General features: G+C 36.3%; 3 protein-coding genes across 4 annotated transcripts; all 3 read left to right on the forward strand.

Moving 5' to 3' along the window:
- The first annotated feature begins 3,287 nt into the window (after window positions 1-3,287).
- Window positions 3,288-7,778, forward strand: sec13 (SEC13 homolog, nuclear pore and COPII coat complex component). The gene is made up of 9 exons (XM_005797116.2): window positions 3,288-3,440; window positions 3,620-3,664; window positions 4,809-4,924; window positions 5,165-5,316; window positions 5,924-6,057; window positions 6,173-6,306; window positions 6,718-6,838; window positions 7,214-7,360; window positions 7,468-7,778. The coding sequence occupies exons 1-9, from the start codon at window positions 3,438-3,440 to the stop codon at window positions 7,576-7,578; spliced, it is 963 nt and encodes a 320-aa protein (XP_005797173.1). The 5' UTR covers window positions 3,288-3,437; the 3' UTR covers window positions 7,579-7,778.
- A 1,572-nt stretch (window positions 7,779-9,350) lies between these two features.
- Window positions 9,351-16,537, forward strand: LOC102226729 (deoxyribonuclease-1-like). The gene is made up of 10 exons (XM_023324454.1): window positions 9,351-9,592; window positions 10,965-11,051; window positions 11,146-11,240; window positions 11,353-11,430; window positions 12,504-12,616; window positions 13,586-13,698; window positions 14,149-14,303; window positions 15,013-15,109; window positions 15,239-15,368; window positions 16,322-16,537. The coding sequence occupies exons 2-10, from the start codon at window positions 10,971-10,973 to the stop codon at window positions 16,423-16,425; spliced, it is 966 nt and encodes a 321-aa protein (XP_023180222.1). The 5' UTR covers window positions 9,351-9,592; window positions 10,965-10,970; the 3' UTR covers window positions 16,426-16,537.
- A 228-nt stretch (window positions 16,538-16,765) lies between these two features.
- LOC102226986 (enkurin-like) lies at window positions 16,766-20,230 on the forward strand. Of its 2 annotated transcripts, none has more exons than XM_005797117.3 (5): window positions 16,766-17,367; window positions 18,983-19,128; window positions 19,207-19,418; window positions 19,712-19,849; window positions 19,997-20,230. In XM_005797117.3, the coding sequence occupies exons 1-5, from the start codon at window positions 17,294-17,296 to the stop codon at window positions 20,186-20,188; spliced, it is 762 nt and encodes a 253-aa protein (XP_005797174.1). In that variant the 5' UTR covers window positions 16,766-17,293; the 3' UTR covers window positions 20,189-20,230. The 2 variants fall into 2 exon arrangements, with proteins under 2 accessions (XP_005797174.1, XP_023180460.1); XM_023324692.1 differs by having other exon boundaries at window positions 17,309-18,009.
- The last annotated feature ends 838 nt before the right edge of the window (window positions 20,231-21,068 follow it).

Genomic DNA, 21,068 nt, shown 5'->3' on the forward strand with positions numbered 1-21,068 from the left:
CAGCATCTTGTCAGAACGGTCGTCCGATGTTTAGCATTTAATATTATCCAGGATATTTAAGTTGTTTTTTTTATCTCTAATGCTTACCGGTATCCTTGATGTTTAACATTATTGCCAATGTTTATCGTATCTCGGATGTTTAACACTGTCCCTGAAATCAAGCGTTATCTCCAGAAAAGTTTCCTACTACGTTGAACTTTGGAGATAACATTAAACATCTAAGACATGATGAGCATCAGCAACATCCTTAAACATTAAGGACAATGTTAATTGGAGATAAAATAAAAAATTGGGGACAATGTTAAAGATCCTGGACGACGTTAAACATTGGAGATAACATTTGAGATAATATCAGTGATGGCGTTGTACCCGATGTTTAACATTGTTCTTTTTTCTGTCTTATCTCAAAGAAATCATCATGTCCAACCTCCATATTAAGAGATAATTTTCTAGGATTTTTCAGTTTTATTTATTTTTATTTTAGCAGACAGACAGATTGTGAGAACATCCCTGTAAAGAAATCAGAAATGGTCATGTAACTCCCAGGAGCTGATGGGAACTAGGATGGATCAATGGAACCATAATGAAGGGAACCAGGATGGATCAAGGGAATTATAAGATGGATTCAGATTTAGCTTAGCGGTTCAGTTCGGACTGAAAGCAGCTTCACATGAGGACAGCAGAGTTAATTTCTCTTTGTGAATTCTCTCCTCCAGCCTCCACCGGCTCAGTGTGATTAAGCAACTCAAACTGTGAATAGGTGAGGTCGTTTTTAGGCTGTTTGATCTCAAACCTCCCCCATCAACGGTGCCTCAGATGAGTAAGTCATAGGGACATGACGCCGACCCATGTGCCTCATTACTGATGGTACCGGAGTCTAATTGCATCAAGCTGCTGTGGAACACATGATGAAAGTCTCCCACTGCTCAGACAAATAAAAAGGAGAAACGAAAACACAGTTTAGAGATGAATTATTTTCAGCAGACTCTTTGTTGTGGAGATGGAAAATAAAAACCCAGCCAAGAAGAAGGAAGCTGCTCAGTGGAGGACCGGAGGGAAGATTCATCTTCTTCTGGTCCTAACAGGAAATAAAACACTGATAATTACGTAAATGAAAAGATGTAATGCCAGAGACAAGCCAATCACAATAAGCAATATATCAGTTAATCACATGATGAATTAAAACAAGCTCAATTTCCATTTGCATGATCGTTTCTATTTTCTCTTTAAACATAATGACAAAAGTATTCCATCTGGTGATTTGGTCTCAACTAGCAATTTTTGAAAGACTTTTTTTCCCCCCAGAGACTTCATAATTTGTTTAATTGATTTATATATTTTTTTCTGTTGTTTTGTTTATTTATTTGGGATATCTGAAGCAAACCGGGCAAAGGTCAAGCTGTTGTATTTCTATTCCCCCTCAGTGTCCCACTAAATAAAAGAGAAAATAACCTTCAGTTTTAAGGTCTGGAGAATGAAAAGTTAAACTCGGTTTCTCAGACGTTTCCAGCCAAGGTAGAGACATTTGGGTCCTTTTCATCATCTGCTGTAGCTAAAAACACTCAGATATTTCTGTTCTGCTGTAAAGCTGGAGCGTCTGACTCCACAGATACAAGACTCTAAGTAATAAAGTTTTATTTCTCTCTCAGCAGAGGAAGGATACCTTTTCCTAACAGGCAGCTTATGGGCTCTCTGCACATACCGCGCTGACCTCATATCCGCATGAGCGAAATGCGGCTCTCTTTCTTCCGCTTGAGTTACCATGACAGCTAGAAAAGACAAAGTAGTATTTCAGAAGCAAATAAAGCAATACCATGAACATTGCTGTCTTCCAAATATAATGGGCTTTTTATGCTTTCATGGATTTCCAAACGATCCTGAATTAAAAAGACAACTGTTATTTTGAAAATCTACACTTGGCAAAAAAAAAAAAGTAGTCAAAATCCAAAAGACTTTGACTACTTTTGTCAAAGTGGTGGCTTGTAAATATTCGTCGCTACAAGTTAAAGCTAACGCTGCACAGCAAATTTTGCAGCCTTAGCTTCTTTAGCCTAAAACTACCGGGGGGAGACGGATGGTAAATAAAGAAGCTGTCCCTGTGTTATTTCCATGGAATCACTTCTGTATTCAGCCAGAAAGAGCTCATGGGAACGAGTGAGCAGACCAGAGCCAGACAGCCGAGCAACTGATCTGCCTGTACACACTGTAAACACCATACTATTTGAGTTCTTCACAAGAAGCATGCAAAAGTAATAAAACAAAATAACACGGAGACCTTGAGGAACACGGCCATATTTTTCTAGAAGCAAAAACTTTGAACCTAGACAGTGAGCTGAACTTGAACTCCGACACCAGTGCTGCCCCACTTTTAAGATATGGGGCTTGATGTGCTTCCTCATGCTTTGGAAGCAAAATGCCCGAACCGTAATCTCCCCCGTTACTTGGTCTCTGTTTGACATTAACGACAACAAACACACATAATATGCTTGAAAATAAATACACAATAAGGTAAAAACATTGAATGGATTAAAATATTTAGATACTTAAATAGCACATTGTTATAAGAAAAATGTCTGAGAATATTCTCTACTAGCATAAGCTAAAGTTAATGTTAGTCACAAAGTTTAAAGAAAGTAAAACATACCTTCGTATCTGTGAATGCATAACGAGGCGTACATCTTAAAACCTTTCTCCAGTTTACTTGTTGGGGCTTCGGATCGAGGTGCATCATTAATTGTCACCTTGGGCAAGTCCTGCAAGCACCTAGTGTAAAATGCCATTTTCAATAAACAGGGAAGTCTTCAGAAACCATGAATTAAACACAGTTCATCATTAAAACTCAGAGCTTGTTAGTAAGCATAAATAACCAGAGACTCTGGATAATCTACTGAAGACACTTTTGTTCCAACCTGCTTCTGAGACTTGAGAGAACAAAATTGGTGTCAAACTTTTGTGCAGCAGAAATTTTCTTCTGAATCATCCATCCATCCATTCATTTTCTTACAGTCCTATCCCTCTGGGCTTGGGAGGGGTGTTGGTGCCTATCTCCAGTGTTTGTGAATCATTTTAAAGATATTAATAAATGTCTCCAAAGGTCAACCAGCCCCGCCCCATTTACAAATTATAATCAAGCAAACTGAGCAAAACCCCTAAGTAGCTCCAAACACACACGCACACACACACACGCGCACACACACACACACACACACGCACACACACACACACTGTTCTGACACACTTTTAAGAAAATTGCCTGAAGCTCTGTCTTGTTAGGTGGAACCGTTCTCCGTCATTCGTTGTTCCACCCGGTAGGGAGGAAGGCGGGACTCGGTGGAAGCGGTTTTATACTTGTTGCCACGTCGGACTGTTTGGTGAACCTGGAGAATTAATTTGACATATACTTGAGTAAATATTTTTAGGAGGACTAAATAACAGTCATGGTGAGTTTGAGTACTTATAAACTTAGCTGCTGGTCAAACTGCTTCAGGACAACAATGATACTTATCATGAATAAGTACTGACGTCCTCGCATAGTTAGCAATTCGTTAGCACAGTGGCTAAAGAGAGGAGGCAAATCTCTGTGATTTGTGCTTAATTATGATCTTTCTGTGATTTAAAGGTTTCTGTTATTAACACAGTGGACACCTCGCATGAGGACATGATAGTGAGTATTTCTTTTTTTTTCATTCCCGTAATATGTTGTTGTTGCTCGAAGCTAACATAAGGGGCTAGTGTTACGAATTATCTTTATTGAAACGTTGTTTTATATGTTTTTGGCAATATACATTTTATTTACAGAAATGTATATTGCCCATTTATAACATTTATCTGTTTTTATCACTTATAAAATACGTGGGAGATGCACTTTGTAATCAAGAAAGCATCTAACAGTAATTATGAACATTTGTTTACTGTAAACGTTTATCAGAAGCACATTACTGTATATTAGGGTTATTATTGTATTTTACAGACATGTTTATTTGAGAAACATGAAACTGCAATTAATTTGTATACGAAAAATATAGTCTTTTTATTACTTTTTATTTGAAATAGACACGTAGCAGCAAAAACACAGTGATTGTTATAATTGCAGTATTCGCAGCATTTTTTGTAGATGTAGTTTAATTTTAATACTTAAGAAAATGTGCATCAGCTACATTTGGAAGTCAGCTTGACTGTCAAAATAACGTTCATCAAGAGTAATGGGTAGCTCTGGCACTTTGTCAGGCATCTCATTTTAAAAAGAACTTCAAATCATGGGGAGTCATCAGAACGTCCTTGTAGTTTTGGAACCTCATATTTTTACAGCCTTTGTATGCCTCTGTACAAGTATGCAAAGACCCATGTCATATTTAATTTAATTCAATTTAAAAAGTAGTGTATTAGTACAAAAGTAAAATTAAAATAATTATTTAATAACTATCTACCAACTAAATGATTATAGTAACATAATGTTTTGCTTGCTTGTTCTTTTCTTTGTTTTTCTTTTATTTTCTAATTATCTTTTAGTGCTTTGAATTACCCCACTGCTGAAATGTGCTAAGCAAATAAAATTGTCTTGCAAAGTGGTGTGCAAGGGAGTCTGTTTTAAAACAGACTAATTTATGTTTTGGTTTGTATGATTAGCCTCGAAAGATACAGAATGTAGTTTAAGATACAGAATTGTCTTTGAAAATCCCAGAATCTGAAATTTGGTTCTGGTAAAAACTGGTATTCATTTCTTCAGTTTCATGTTTTGAGTTTTTCAGCTTGTGTCACTGGTAACCAATCATGAAACAGTGGAGCATTCCTGGTTGTGTTTGTTTCAGCACGATGCCCAGATGGATTACTATGGGACTCGGCTTGCCACCTGCTCCTCTGACCGCACCGTCAAGATCTTTGATGTCAGGAATGGAGGACAGATTCTGGTGGCAGATCTCAGGGGGTAAGAAACAGAACCAGGAGGACTAAATCAACAACAAGAAAAACTTTTACATACTGTCAAGATCCAAAAGTAAATAACAAGCAATATTTTTCCATTGTTCCTCTGGTCACAATTATTCTTTTCTTTTATGCCATGTTGTTTTTTGTCATTTTAAAGGTTATATTCATTTATTGTATTCATTGTACTTAAGTGGAATTGAAGCCATTTCTTATGTTGAATTCCAATAATTGTTCTTTTTAGACACGAAGGCCCCGTGTGGCAAGTAGCGTGGGCTCACCCGATGTTTGGCAACATTCTGGCTTCTTGTTCTTACGACCGAAAAGTCATCATCTGGAAGGAGGAGAATGGAACCTGGGACAAGATGTACGAGTACACTGGACATGAATCGTCAGGTTGGTAGATAGCCTTGAATCTATTTTCCTCCTCCTGCTTAGCTGCTGATTCTGTGGAGAAGAAAACCAATCCTTGTCTGGCTGCAATGTTTTTGTTAATATTTGAACTACTGACCATTTGTTTCCCTTAATGAATAACAAACTCAACAGCAAGGTAGTTCATAAATTGAAGTGCAGGCATATATCAAGTGCATGTTTAATATAATCAGTAGCACTATGTAAAACTGTAAAAGTTTTAGCGCGTGTTAAATCCATCTTCCTTTTTATTATAAAATAATACACATTTTCCATTTTGTATTGTAAATAAACTGTTTATTTTTTCCCAGTGGTCCTTATATGTTGCTGTTAAATGAATTTCAGCATTTTCCCACTTTTTTTAAGCATTCATCGCTTATTTTATTGGTCACGTGGCTTAGAAACTAAAACATCTCATTTATAGGGATTGTACAGTTTGCATTTAGGAGTATTTCCTATCCCTTTAGAGCAACCTGTGTCCATATTTCATGACAGACTTCAGTCATCTAATGATGAATTGGTTCCGAGAGAATTTTCAACATTCTGTGAAGACGTTGATCTTGTTCTTTTCGCTATCCCTCTGTGTCCACAGTGAACTCTGTTTGCTGGGGTCCATATGAATTTGGTTTAATTCTGGCCTGTGGAAGCTCAGACGGGGCGATTTCTCTACTCACATTTACTGGAGATCAGCAGTGGGACGTCAAGAAGATTAGCAATGCACACACTGTGAGTCAAGTGGTAGAAGTAGTCTATGATTCCTGTCATTGTTTTGTTTATTTTTATTTGCTGTTCATTTTGAGGAGTGCGTTTAGTGTAAATCTAAGGTGTATTTTTGCTGCAGATTGGCTGTAATGCAGTCAGTTGGGCTCCTGCTGTAGTCCCAGGCAGTCTGATCGATCAACCATCTGGACAGAAACCAAACTATGTCAAACGTTTCGTCTCTGGAGGCTGTGACAACCTGGTTAAACTTTGGAAGTGAGTCTCTGTTGTCCAACATATCTGTAGTGATTATGCTTTTTGTTTAATTCTTATTTAAGTAGATAGTTTAATAGTGATTATAAGCCTTTTTTAAGATTCATGCTAAGCGTTTAAGTAATTTGTTTTTGCGTATTTATGATTTTTTTTACATGCTAGTTCTTTCTGCAAGACAAAGAATGCAGAAATTTCATATTTGGTTAATTTTAAGCATTTTTTGTTACATAATTAAACTTCCTTTAATATTTTACAAATGTATGTCCTGCTAGTAGACTTTCAACATCTTTTTAAGATAAATAACTAATACCTGGAAATTCTTATGTGAACAATTACCTGTTAGTCAAGTATTTATTTTTGCATCCGCTTAAAAACCCAATATGTTATGCTTTAAGTGTTGCTTCCTCTATGCAGAGAGGAGGACGGTCAGTGGAAGGAGGACCAGAAGCTGGAGGCGCACAGTGATTGGGTGAGAGACGTTGGCTGGGCTCCTTCCATCGGTCTTCCCACCAGCACCATTGCTAGCTGCTCCCAGGTAAAGTTTTAAGGTGTAAATCCCTGTGGGTTTACTAGACTCATTTTCTAAAACATAGTTATTGTTTCTTTTATCCCTTATAAAACACTAAAGAGAGTGTAGTACTTTGCTTTGCACTCAATTATTTACTTTTACCACTAGGTGGAGCCATAAAACTATAATGTTTTATAGGTGGTTCGTGGTTTTAAAAAGAAAAAAGTTATTTTATTAAGATTTTTCTTTTTATGGCCAGGCTAAATTAAGTATAACTGCTAATAGAGTGTGACCTATTGAATGAGTTTCATTGCTGTAGCTACATTTTGAGTAAGTTAAAAATAATTATTGAAGGGGTTTCATCCTGTAAATATAAACATCTGTTTTTTATGTCACTTCCAGGATGGGCGTGTGTTTATTTGGACGTGTGACGACCCTGCTGGCAACACCTGGACGGTCAAACTTCTCCACAAGTTCAACGATGTGGTTTGGCACGTCAGCTGGTCCATTACCGGAAATATACTGGCAGTTTCTGGTGGAGACAACAAGGTAAAATATACCATCGCGTTCTTAAGAGTCTTGATAAGTACAAATATAAATGTGGTTGAGATCTAAAAGCTGAAGGTAAAGATTTGTGTACCTTCTTGTGCCTGTAGGTGACACTGTGGAAGGAGTCCATGGACGGTCAATGGGCGTGTATTAGCGATGTCAGCAAAGGCCAGGGCGCCGTTTCCACCATTACAGACACTCAGCAGAATGAGCAATGACAACCTTACAGCAAAGAGTACAGCTTTAAGAAATTGATTAACAAACATGCTGGACATTTGGACTGACAGCAAACTGCTGTCCAGAGTGGCTGAGTTCAATCGGATCTGTTTTTGACTCTTGGATGTCTGCTAAGACAAGGAAAATGTTTCAACATGAGAAAGATTGAAGAATAAATGTTTTTTTATGTTAAAAAATTCAACCATGGTTTAGAATTTGTTTTTGTAGCATTCACTCCAATCTCAGTATTTTAGTTTCACCAACTCACACCGCTTCCTCCTGAAAGCTGGTCCAAATGAAACTTTAGTTGCAAAAATATTCTGCTTTTCCTATTCAATTAGCTCTTTTTTTAAACATTCTACTTTCATCGCCAATAAATCATCAACCCACAGGTGACATCAACTTTCTTAAAAGCCTGTGTTAATCCACAGTCACTGTTGACTGATTCCCCCAAATAAGATCTGAGTTGAAAAGAAATATTCATGCATGTAAATTTTTTTTTGCATTAGTTTTCTGATAATTCAGCTTCTTATCTCAGGCTGTGAACAGATCCCTGTGTTCTCAGACTGCCAAATTTAGGCTTAATCTCTTAGACTAAAAGCTGCTTCAATCAGTTTCAGATATAAGTTAACTGAATGTTGCACTTTGTCACCATTGAATGCAACATAATTCTAAACAGTTTGGTTTGTATGATTAGCCTCAAACAATACAAAAAGTTTGGTTGTTTTACTTTTATGATTTCAGACAATAAATGATGAGATTGTTTTTCACATTTGATGTAATTAAATAACTGTTAGTGTTAAAAATCTTATGTCTTTGCATTCATTATGTTTATTATTAATCTAAAAATAAAATGTGAAAAACTAGATGTTTTTGTCAGCTGAAATGAAAATCATTTTTCTGCATTTATTCAGTCATCTTTTAATTTAGGCAACTAAATTCTTAGTTAAATTGATTTTTAGCAGAAAATGAATACTGCAAAGCATTCTGAGTTTGTCCACTAGGCTAGAAGTGGTTGAATTTCGGCTTCTTTGCTGCAGTATTTCTTCCTGTCATTCTTCTTGGTCACTGACAGGAAGTCTGACTGATAAAGGGCCATCCCTGGAAATCAGCTAAATGGATGTGGTCAACCTTTTAGCTGTGCAGTTTCATGTTGAAAATACTTGTCTCTTAAAAGTTTAAGTGTCTTTTGGTATAGAAGTGCTTGGAAGAAGGTACTTGTAGGATATTTATTCTTTTACTTTCTTTTTTTAAAGGGATTTTATTTATCTGAATATGAAACTTCTGCAATAACATTCCATGTTAAGAAGTCAAAATGTCTGAAAATGTTAAAGAAGAAGAAAGCAACAAAGCTGGTAATGAATTGCCATTAATGAATTTTTAACTCTGTTTACAAACTAACAGCAGGTGGACTGTGCTCTAACTGATAGATCTCAGGTCACAAAAATTACACAAAGGGGAAAAAGAGGAAGTATTTGTTGTCTCTCACGTCCTGATGGATCTGCAGCTGCTTCACTTCCTCTTTTTTTATCTGCTCTCTCATTCCTCTTTCAAAGCACCACTAAATGAATGAAACCATATTTTCAGAGGAAACTGCAACTTCAGATAAAGAACCTCTAATGAGGAACCTTTCCTCAGAGCCTCATGGGAAAATCCCCGTGAGGAAGATTGGAGAATATTGTCATTGAAAAGAACTTTGCTCTTCCTGGAAAGTTACACAAACTCCAAATGTGGGAGTTTGTGGGAGTTAATTTAATCAAGCTGAATATTTCTTTCTATGTTGAACTTTGGTCCCTCTGATCTGTGATGCAGAAAAGTGCCATGGTTCTAAATGCTTGCACAGAAGCAGGACGCTTGTTATTCATCTGATAAGATATATGATGCTGGGCGTACAAAGGTTCATATGCTTTGAGGTTGTGGGCAACAGAGACACTTCCTGTATTACTGCAGAGTGAAGCGTCTGTGTGCAGACATAACACTGCAACACTTCCAAAGTCGTCTGATTTATCTCCAACGGTAAGAACTTTCTTCTACTGAGTTCACAATCTTTTCCTTCCTTTATTAGTCAGTAATTAGTCAGTCATTTGGTGATGTTAGTTTCTTTTTAGAATCTATAAAATAAAACATCCTTTTGTTTCATTGCTTTTGACAGTGTTGAGACTGTGGAGTTGTGCTTCCATTCATTACTTCAATCAATTATTGTCATCCTTTTACTCCCACACATTGAAGAAAGAAACATCCAAATGCTGCATGAACAAACATTCATGCAAAACATGTCTGGCGGTTTAACTACATTTCTTATCTTCCATTTTAATAAACACTCCATAAGAGTTATCAGTGAGCTGCAGTTGGCAGCATTTCCAGCGCATGACCCATTTCTTTGACTTGATGAAATATGCTTTGTCAAAATGTAGAGGACCTACTCTAAATTTGTCTTTTAAAAATTTATTTTAGTTTAAGTGTTCACCACTTCGTTTTTGAAGCGCTTTCAAAAACGAAAGCGCTTCGTTCAAAGATGAAAGCGCTTCGGGACTTGACTACTTTTTTTTTTTTTTTGCCAAGTGCAGATTTTCAAAATAAAGTCACCTCTAACCAACCCACAATTCACTCATAGATAAAAAGGCTTCAGCGCTTACAAGAGTGCAAGCAGTAGTTGACGAATTTAAGAATAATGAACCCAATTTTCACTGGGTTCTTTTGTTCCTGTTTACAGATTTTCAGATACTGTTCTTTTGAGAAATTTTAAGGCCTGCCAGTGTTTTGACAACTGTCCTGTTTTTAAAAGACTATACAAAGAGAAGCAACATCCATCTATCTGATCGGAGGTCCAAGGTGAAGTGTGCGCAGTCAGGATATCTCATAGCACTTCCTGCTTCCCTCTGCTGACATGCTTTATGGAGATGTTGAATTCATATTACAATAGGACTTAAGCCTTGTGCACATTCCCAAACATCTAACTACTATTTTGGTTGGTCAGCAAATTGGCCTGACCCAAACCAAACTACAAACTAATCATCTCCATGATGCACTCATACTGAATTTCATGAAAAAAGTGCTCCTTCCTAGTATTTAGTGCAAATACTATTCAGTACATTGACATACTTTCCAGTAAATTACTATTTCTGCATCAAAAAATCATTTTTTGTGTTGGAGTTTTTGAAACAATACTATAAGGATTTTTTTGTTGTTTTCTGTTCACAGTGTCCTGTTAGTTGGGGTATTTTGACCGTGTGAAACAGACAGTTGCTTTATACAACACAGTTGAGCCTAACCACATAGCTTCTCTGTGGTTATGTTCTTGTTTCACCAAATTCCTCCTGCATTTGTGACTTTTCTTTTTTTTTCATTTGTTTATTCATTTAAATGATCTTTTTTTGTTTCTAAACAGGCCAAAATGAAAGTCGCAGCCTTTAATGTGAAGAACTTGGGACATCAGAAAGTCACAGACAAAATGGTTTCCCAGCACCTTACTAAGGTAATAGAACTATTTTCATCTTTACAGCATTTAATAATGAAATATATGATGCAATGTAGACATATATTGTTTACCTGGTTTGTGTTTCTCCCAGATAATCTCTCAGTACAGTGTAATTGTGATACTCGAGGTGGTAGATAAAAGCGGCAAAGCCATGGAGACGTTGCTTAAAAAACTCAATTGTACTGCGTAAGTGTAAAGTACGAAATATCTTAGTGTAGACAATGGATAAAACCCTTGACACTCATAAAAGCATTATGTGTCATTATAATGTCTTCTTGTGTTGCATTTGATCCAACAGAGATCATCCGTATAAAATGATCTGCAGCTCCAGTCTGGGCAGAAACACCTACAAGGAACAGTTTGTTTGTTTCTACAGGTGGGGAGAGATTTACTGCTAATAATGTAGAATTAAAAATTAAACGTTCAAGTCTCTGTTAAACTAATGTGTTATGCTTTGTTATATTGAACAATGAATGACATAAGCAACTTCATGTGGTGAGGATTTAGAAACTCAAAATCTAACTTACATCAAAAGCAAACAACACTGTCCCTTTATAGAGGAGGCAATTTTGCTTATGTATTGTTAGAAATAGGACAGAAAGTAACAGCTGAAAGTAAATCTCCTCTTATTTATGGCTTAAAAATGTTTTTTCTCCCAAAGATTTGAGTAATAAAAAACCAACAGTAGGTCAGATAATCATCAAACCTTCAAGCAAATGGGCTACAACATTTATCACTCCAACAAGCTACAGGAAGCTGAGACAATAATTCTCACAGATTCACCAAAACTGGACAATAGCAGGTTTAAAAAAGCATCTCCTTGTTTAGCTGCACATTAAGATTGAAGGGTCACAATTAGGAGTAAAAAACATGAAAACATTGATCTATTCTACCATGTATCAATGTTTAAAGCTGCTGCTGGTGGTGCAGTAGCGTGGGGTATTGCTTCCTGGCAAACTCTGGGCCCCATATTATACAGTTATCTGAGTGTTATCCTCCAACCTTGCTGACCATGTCCATCCCTTCATGACTACAGTTTTCAATCTTCTGGTGGGTTATTCTAGAAGGATAATGCATGATGCCACTTAGGTTAGGTCATCTCAAACTGATTTTTTGAAAATACCACCAACATTAAACTCCAATGGCTTCCACAGTCAGCAGGCCTCAAGCTAATAAAATACCTTGAGAATGTTATGGATTCTGGGATCCTCATCTTAGACGTACATCTGACAAATCTTGACCAAAATGTTTGAGAGATGTTTCTGATGCCCTGTTAAATCTATGCTATAAACAATTAGTACAATTTCATGAAGTTTCTGTTGCACTCTGAGCGATAAAAATCTACAAATCCCTCCAAAAATTTGACTTCTCATGTACTCAAAAAGCTTTAAAATTGTGTTCACAAAACAGTAACAAACTTTTTCATTCTTATTATTGTTTGTGTTTCAGAGAAGATGAGGTCAAGCTTACAGCTCAGTATCAGTATGAAGATAATCAGGTTGGAGATGTAGATGCCTTCGCAAGAGAGCCCTTCATCCTGCGCTTCAACTGTCCCTCCACAGGTGTGTGCTGTTCCGCATTAATGAAACGTCAGATCACAGCGCACAAGTTAACATATAAATAATGAAACAGTTCATCAGACAATTTGCCAGGATATGATGACTGCTCTTTTTGCCAGTCTTCATATCCTACCTTTCAAGTCTTTATAATAGTTTAATTTAACTCATTCTATGATAGATATGTTGTAAAGGTCATGATGAAACCCTTACTCTCACTACACTAAAAAATACAATATTATAGTTTTACTTAGAGGTTAGGTTATAAAATATTACAACATATTCTCAGCTAAATTCTTTTAAATCATCAGCAACAACACAAGGTCATGGTTTCACTGCAGTCAAACCACTGTGGTTTATCTTTATAAGCCTGCAACATTTGCTTCATTCAAATCTGATGGTGTTTCATGAAAAATGTTCTTGTAATGAGCACTTCATAAAAGTCATACAGTAATGAATATATATGGTGCTGTGCTGCACCAGAGAGAGCAGTTTATCATTACTAAATATTACCATATTTCAGGGTTTTTTTCACAGTGAAATGACAGGGTTTCTACACAGTTTGGAAACATATGAAATTTGACTAAATATTTTCCAAATGTGTATAAGTATGTATGAAGAGAATGAAAGCTACTTTTATGCACATACTTTGATTCCTATATTACTGCATACAATTATCATCCATCCATCTGTCCGTCCAACCTGGTATGTGTAGCAGTTTTTGCAGAGTAAATACTTTATGTATAACTGTTATAAATATATCTGCTATGAATGTATGGTCAAATGTTGTGTTTTATTTGGGGCTTACAAGGACTGAGATCATGTGAACCAGGAGAAATTTTGACATGAAATATGTGAAAACACTGAACTGAGGCCTCTAATTTATTTTAAACCTAAAGATTTATTTGAGCTCCCATCTATTTAGGTGCACTGTGGATCTGGGCCTATGTTATTTGCTTTTACGTCCACTTTCAGTTGTAGAAGACCTGGTCCTGATTCCGGTCCACACCAAGCCAGAAGACTCAGTAAAGGAACTTGATGAGCTTTACGATGTGGTCGAAGCTGTCAGACAGAAGTGGGAAACTAATGTAAGTTGCTACATTTTATATAAAGATATGCAACTTGAAAATTGGAAGGTAATATTAGAGTTTTCATTAATAGCTTTGCTAAAATTCAGCCAGAAGTTAATCATTTCAGCCATCTCTTCACTGTAAGTTAGAGGAGAAACTCTTCAAACACCAGGTGTCACTGTCTTGTTAAAAATGTGAGTGAGATGTTGGATAATGTGTAACACCATGATTTCTTTCATTTATTGTGGATCTTTTCTGTTATTACAAACAGTAAGAGGTCAGTGGGCTCTTTTTTAATGTCTTTTAACACTAAAGTAATTGAGAAGGCTGCCAATGAAGGAAATCTTGGGGGAGCAGGATAAAAAGTAAAACTGCATTTTTGCTTACAAACACTAACAATCATCACTACTCTAAGTACTTGTGTACAGTAATTTGTGGTTTTGACTTTTATTTTTTTGTCCTTGGCAGAATATCATGATATTGGGGGACTTCAACGCAGATGGTCGATATCTTTCCAAGAAGAAAAAGGAATCAATCCGCATCTCTTCTGATCCCTTCTACTGGTTGATAGATGACGATGTTGACACCACGACTAGTAATCATAATGACCACACCTACGACAGGTGAGATACATGTTAGGTGTCAAGGACAAACATCTTTGTTTCTACAACATTAATAAAACAGCAGATTGTTACTTTTAACTTGAGGTTTAATGAGTCAGGACAAAATAAAAATGACTTTGTCTTGGAATTAGATAACGAGTTTACATCACAACATCAGTTTGTCATCAATACACAGTGCGCACATTTTTAGCACACTTTGAATAAAAATAAATTCTTGATATTTAATTCCTAAATTGAATTAAATGAATTAAATTCAATAAATTGAAATAATCACCTTGCTTGAGAAGGATGTTTTAATATCCTTGTTTCCAAATTTGTCTAAGCTTGTTGAAGTTTGCAGGTAGGTTACTGTAGTTAATTACCTGCCATGAATTACCTTGATTTTTATACATTTTTTTATCATGTCATTTTTGTTATAGATCCCCTCATTGTTATTTAGTATCGGACCCTGGTGACCTCTAGGATTGCACCTTGCCTCATTGCGTTAAACTTAGATCTTAAAAATAGTGTACTTTCTTCTTCACCTGACTGAATCTGCATGGTTGAATTTTATTCCCTCTAACAAATTATGAACTGCAAAACATGTCTACTGTTGCTTAAAGTACTATCTAATAATAGTATATGTAAATGTAAACATGTAAAATGTCTTTGCATGTATGTTGAAAACTGCACCAATAAAATGCATTGTGATACTATCTTCTTCAAATAGGATTGTGGTGTATGGGAAAGAAATGCTGGATGCCATTGTTCCTGACTCTGCAAAGTCTTTCAACTTTCAAGTGGAGTTTGGGCTGACAGATGAAGAAGTATGCTTTGTTATTATCATTATTATTGTTTAGCAATGCTGCATCTCAGAAAAATGGTTGACACTTTCAGACATTTTAGAGCACAGAATAGGTGCTAAGATTTATAATTTCATGTTTTTACTCTCCAAGGCTGGAAACATCAGTGATCATTATCCTGTGGAGGTGGAGCTGGAGACTGTCCAAACAGCAGCAAAACCAAAGAAGAAGGCTTTACCCCAAACAAGAAAAACATCCCCTAAAGGAAAAGGTCCAAAGAAAGGTATCATTTATTTTATTGACAACAGAAACTTAGAAAATTTACTCTATATAATTTGATCAGTTAATCTTATTTAATGAATCTGGATAACTCTGCTCAACTCAAATTTGAATTTATTTGAATTTTCACCCCTGGAAGAAAATTCCAGGGGTGGAAGAAAATTCAAATAATTTCAAATTTTCCATTGCAGCCCTGGCTATATGGTTAGGGTTCCCCTGGTGAAAGGTGAACCCAGTTTGTAGTCTTTTAGAATTTTATTTTTTTTGCCCAGGATTATCCTCCATTTACCTCAGTATCTTACTGTCATTCTGACTTGCTCCCCTTCCTCTGATGAATAAAAACATCCTCACAGAATGTTTGTCTGCCACCATTACTTTCCACCTTAGGCATATTGCTTTCAGGGTGTTAGTTTCCTACCCCACATAATCTTCAGCAGGTCTGGTAAAAAAAAAAAAAAGTTCAGTTTAACTTGCTGTATCTCCCACACTAGTTGTGGAAGAGGGATTTTTTGGCATGCTTTCAACAACTGAACAACATTGCCATTTTTCCACAAAGGCCAGGTTTATGGGTTACATTAACAAATTTCTTGTCCATGCATTCCCCCACCTGAACAATGAGCATCTGCAGCTCCTCAAGAGTAAGCAGGAGCCCTCAAGTTAATCTAATTGATGCTTAAAATATACACACTGGCTCTACACTGAAATCAATTGGTTGTACTGGATTTTATTTGGGGGCATTGTTAATGAGTACATACACACAATACACAAAACTCACATTTATATTAGTAAAAATTATGTTATCTTCCTTTTACTTTATGGGCATGCACTGAAAAGCACATTGAAGATATTAAAGTTTATGGTTTGTTGAGGACTAAAACGTTTGAGTGCATATCACTTTTTGTCATTTTTATATTTAATTAACTGTAAAATTCAGTCTTTGTTCATTTCAACCAACAGGATCAGAAAATAGGACCAAGCCATCAGAATCCAAGACTTCAGGGGCAAAAAAGAGAAAAGAACAATCACTTGCATCCAAGACGGCAACAAAAAGGAGACGTTGAGCCACTTTAACCAGTCATTACCAAACTCATTGTTTATTATAGGTCTTTCTTCTTCTAGCCTATATTTTTGTAGAAAACTCAATGTCCAATAAAGAAAACAAATATAAGTCTACAACTTAATTCTCAGACTCAGATGAAACTTGATATTAAATAAAAAAATTCAGAAATTGAACTCATGAGTAAAATTTATTTTCATATATATATATATATATATATATATATATATATATATATATATATATATATATATATATATATATATATATATACTTTTTTTTAAGAATAATGTAGAAAACCAAACACATCTATTTCATAAAATGATCTTTATTTAGCTATTTTTATGTGTGTGTTTTTTAAGATGTGAATCCCTAAACTGAGACTGGAGAACAGAAGTTACTTTGTTTAGACATTTTAGAGAATATATCCAGAAGTCATATATTCACACCATTTCACAGCACTTTTCAGTATAATGCCTTATCAGTGGGATATACTAACGTCAGACAACTTCAAGCCAGAAAATATGGCCCTTCCCGCATTCACAGCTGCCTAATTTCTAATCTGTCCAGCAGATCCATTTAAATGATTACAAATCTCCATAATTTTAAATACAAATAAATTTGTCTATTTTTACAAACAGTGTTTGAAATAAACTGAAATAAATCCTATTTAGCTTTATACAGAATTTTAGGTGTTTGAATTATAATAGAATTTTACATATTAATATAAAATAAGTCACATTTTGTTTTGGACAGAATTTGAGATGTTTGAATAATAATATACTAGAATTTTAAAGACTTGTTAGAAAGTTACCTAGCAACAAGCCAGGTAGGTGCTTTAACGTTTTTTGAAGTGTGTTCACAATTTTGCGATGTCTGAAGCGATCAACGCAAAAGGAAGCGTTCAAGACTGGATCTCAAAGGACCCCGGACAAAAACCACCAAGGTGAGTTGTACAAGTCACTTAAAAAATAAAACGAAGAAGAATTTAACCCAGGTTTTACAATGGAGTACCGAACCGATTAAAAACCGATACGAGACGCAATTTGTTCCGTACTAAATATCCGATAGACATCTGTCACACATAAACACTGAATGCATCAATAATGAACACAATAAAACACTGGAAATATTGAATCAAGCCAAATTGTCGGTTGTCATCAGGCAGCACGGTGGGCTGCCTGATGACAGACAACCCCGATCAGGAGAAACGTTGCAGAAATGTTGCAGACACTAGGCCCCGTTTACACGACAGCAATTTCTGGAGAAAATGGAAGAGTTTTGTTGCGTTTGTACTGTACATTTACATGAAACCACCGAATGTTTTCTCTGACAACGGCACAGATTGAAAACGGGTTCCAGAGTGCAACGTTTCTGGAACGTACCGGTGTCCGTTGTCTTGTAAACAGAGTAAATGGATCTTTTCTGTCAGGGAATCCCTAGCTCATGCATAGTATGACGCAAAACATAGTTGCTTCCTACAATCCGCAGAAGAAGAAACTACTGACAATGCTGGTGTTATTACAATTCGTGTTTTCCCATCAGATACGGTTCCCTCAGCGTCTCTTCACCGCTCCGCACCGCCCAGGTAGCAAAATACGCGTGTGCTTGTTCAGCGCTCACAACAAGCACTCGCTTGTTAAGCGCTCTTATCTAGAGAACTACGGACACCGTGAAAGGTCAAACAACGTGTTTCAGCAAAGTTATCCCACTTTTTCCAACCGCACCCTAATCAGAGGCACATAGTGCGTGTTTTTCGTGGCGTGGCGAGAGCATTACACGTTTTCGATGTGTACCGTTACTGTGTAAACAAAGACTGTAATTAGAATGTCTTCATGTAAATGTGTTAACAGAAACGAAACAAAAATTCCATTTTTGTTGGATCATTGTCATGTAAACAGGGACTAACTTACAACAACCAGGCTTTGGTAGAACCTTTTGTGTAATTCATTTAGAAATGCAGACCTTTTTGAGGAATATAGTTTTCATTGATCATATATATTTTTTTCTATTAGTGTGACTTGACCGTTGGATGATCTGACTTTCTTTCAAATCATAATACAGGCAGCAGATGTTACATTTATTTAACTTTTTTTTAAGCTATATGTGTGACCAGAGGTGATTAGAAAGTAGTTATATTTACTTGAGTAACTTTTTGAAAGACAAACAAACAAAGAAACAAACAAAAAAAAACTTTTAGGAGTAGTTTTCCTATGCCATAATTTTTACTTTTAATTGAGTAACATGAGTATGAAGTATTGCTACTTTTACTTATTTAAAATTTCAGAATGCTTTATTCACTGTGAGTGACTTCACTTTAAGCAGCAACCATCCCATGAGAATTAGCGACCTGAACCATAGTGGTCATTGCCTCCAAGACGCCGTGGTGGGCGTCTCTTATTTTCATTTATGAAAGGTGGTAACCATACAGTTGACCTCTAAATTTAGAATACAGAAGTGGGATTTTTTTTTTTGTCATTTAAAACCAGAATTCTGTTTTATTCCTTTTTGTTGTTGTTTTTCTCCTCAAGTGTTATTGAAGATATTCTATGTTGTGATAGGTATGTACCCAAGCGCCTGGCAACTATTCTGCTTGATCAGAAGCCAAACAAACAGGCTTGGAAGACGATGGGACCAGCAAAACTTGAATTGCCTTCTCCATCGAACTACCTCAAGAAAAACGCAAAGCGCCCCAAAGCTCCTGAGAGTAAGTTCCTCAAACAACTGCATGAGGATTTGCTTTTGTACTGTCAATATAACCCACCTGATATTTGCTTTTCTTTAGGGACAGGGACTGAAGGCATCCAGAAAACCAGTACTATCACTGCAGTAAGGCCACCACTCCACGTACGGGCCAACTACCCACTGAGTCCAATCAAGAGGGATGTCATACAGACAGCTGATGTGAAGCCTAAGCCCTCTCATGTAGACTTTGCACAGACACACAAACAGCTTCTCCAAAGCGCTGGACTTACCCCCAAATATGTCATGAAAAAGGTATTATTCTTCATCCTGTCACTTCACTCTGTGGAAAGTGTGGCTAATGCTGACAAGTCCTGGGCCATGAGTGCTATTTTTAACCTTTCTAACCTTTCAGTGACTGACCAACAGCACCTGGATGTTATCTACTTTATGAATTGAAAATGGAATAATATTCAGAATCTCCCTAAGTCCAACGATGCTGAACCAAGCTTATATTCCTGTTAACTGCTACATTTTCCATGTAGGAGCTCAGTTGAACATTTGAGCAAATTATAGGTGGACGTGAAGTTTCTTTTTCGTTCCTGCAGGATTTTGGTCAGGTACCCATGTACTTGCAGCAGCGCCGTGCAGCTGAACAGCAGGCTAGGGATGACCTGGAGAGACTTGAAAAGGAGAAGCAGGCCACACGACAAGTGTCAGAGGACGAGCGAAAAGCTGCCCTGGAGGTATGCTGCATTTGTTTTCTTTAACAACAGACATCTAACATCTAAAACCTCTGGTGAAGTAAATACAATTGGACAGAGAAAGTCAAAGAAATGTAAAGATAGAATAATGTCTGATGTCAAGTTCCCATGTTTGCATTTTCTTGTTAGGGCTTGAAGAAGAAATGGTATGAAGTGCATCATGAATATCAGGGCCTTCCTTTCATCCTATACACCCCATCGCAGAAAGCCCGCAAGATCCACATGGAGGAGCAACTGACTGAACTGGAGAAGCACATAAGACTGCTTGAAAAGTTCAAAACCATCTACATTTCTGATGCAGATGCCGGTGGATGTCCTTAACCCCTGAGACTCCAGATGTCATATTAAAAAAATAAAACGTTCCATGTTTATTTCAGGTTTTATCTGTGATCTTAAAAGCTTTTAAATTAATCTTATTTTGTAGTTTTATTGCAGTGAAAACATTCATATATTGATATTAATTTTTACAATCAAGAAAAAAAAATTGCAAAAGAAAATTGTAATATATTTTCATAAAAGTATTTTAGTGAATTTAAACTTATTTCAGGGACCATTGTGGACTTTTTTGGTCATTAACAGAGGAGGTATTTTGTCCATGGGTATATTTTCTCTTTACAGAACCTCAGTTCAAAATTCAAACCATCCATCTTAGGGCTCCCAGTTCTCTTTATGCAAATCAACTTTCCCCTGCAGTTCCATCATCCAGCAGAGCTACTTCTTCCCTGATTCACAATTTTCAGACAACAACATGCAGACTCAGGATCTTCTAGTTGTGGGTTACAGAACAAAATGTTTGAAGCTCATAAAACCACAATGAGACCTTAAAAAGCAGTATTTTTGAGTTTATAGTCCAGTTTTAGCATTAACAGAATGAAAAGCAAGCCTTTTCTCCTGAAAGGCAAAGAGAAGTTAAAAAATTCATACGCTGATCATTTAAGAACAAAAATAAAAGAAAGAAAATCTTTCAGTTTTTCTCCAGTGTTCAGCCAAGGGTGTGTTAATTTTTCTAAAGCTCGTTAGTTCAGTAAGCTCTCCAGATAGTTTTCAGATATACTGGGACAAGGCTTAGTGCAGCGATGCTTCACAGTCATTCAGGTTACTGTATACTGCTTCTATTAATTTGTACATTTACATAAAACGTATGGAATGCTTGTTTAATCTGACCCTTTTATTCCAAAATTAATTACTGAAAATAATCAGT

This window comes from Xiphophorus maculatus, chromosome 20 (genome assembly GCF_002775205.1).
Source record: "Xiphophorus maculatus strain JP 163 A chromosome 20, X_maculatus-5.0-male, whole genome shotgun sequence".
Classification (NCBI taxonomy): Eukaryota; Metazoa; Chordata; class Actinopteri; order Cyprinodontiformes; family Poeciliidae; genus Xiphophorus; species Xiphophorus maculatus.

Coding starts and splice junctions, on each gene's coding strand:
- sec13 (XM_005797116.2), top strand. Junction 5,317..5,923: donor CACTGGACATGAATCGTCAG/GTTGGTAGATAG, acceptor CTGTGTCCACAG/TGAACTCTGTTTGCTGGGGT. Junction 6,839..7,213: donor CCATTGCTAGCTGCTCCCAG/GTAAAGTTTTAA, acceptor TGTCACTTCCAG/GATGGGCGTGTGTTTATTTG.
- LOC102226729 (XM_023324454.1), top strand. CDS start 10,971: ATGAAAGTCGCAGCCTTTAATGTGAAGAACTTGGGACATCAGAAAGTC. Junction 14,304..15,012: donor AATGACCACACCTACGACAG/GTGAGATACATG, acceptor TTCTTCAAATAG/GATTGTGGTGTATGGGAAAG. Junction 15,110..15,238: donor TTGGGCTGACAGATGAAGAA/GTATGCTTTGTT, acceptor TTACTCTCCAAG/GCTGGAAACATCAGTGATCA.
- LOC102226986 (XM_005797117.3), top strand. CDS start 17,294: ATGTCTGAAGCGATCAACGCAAAAGGAAGCGTTCAAGACTGGATCTCA. Junction 19,419..19,711: donor CCAAATATGTCATGAAAAAG/GTATTATTCTTC, acceptor TCGTTCCTGCAG/GATTTTGGTCAGGTACCCAT. Junction 19,850..19,996: donor AGCGAAAAGCTGCCCTGGAG/GTATGCTGCATT, acceptor TTTTCTTGTTAG/GGCTTGAAGAAGAAATGGTA.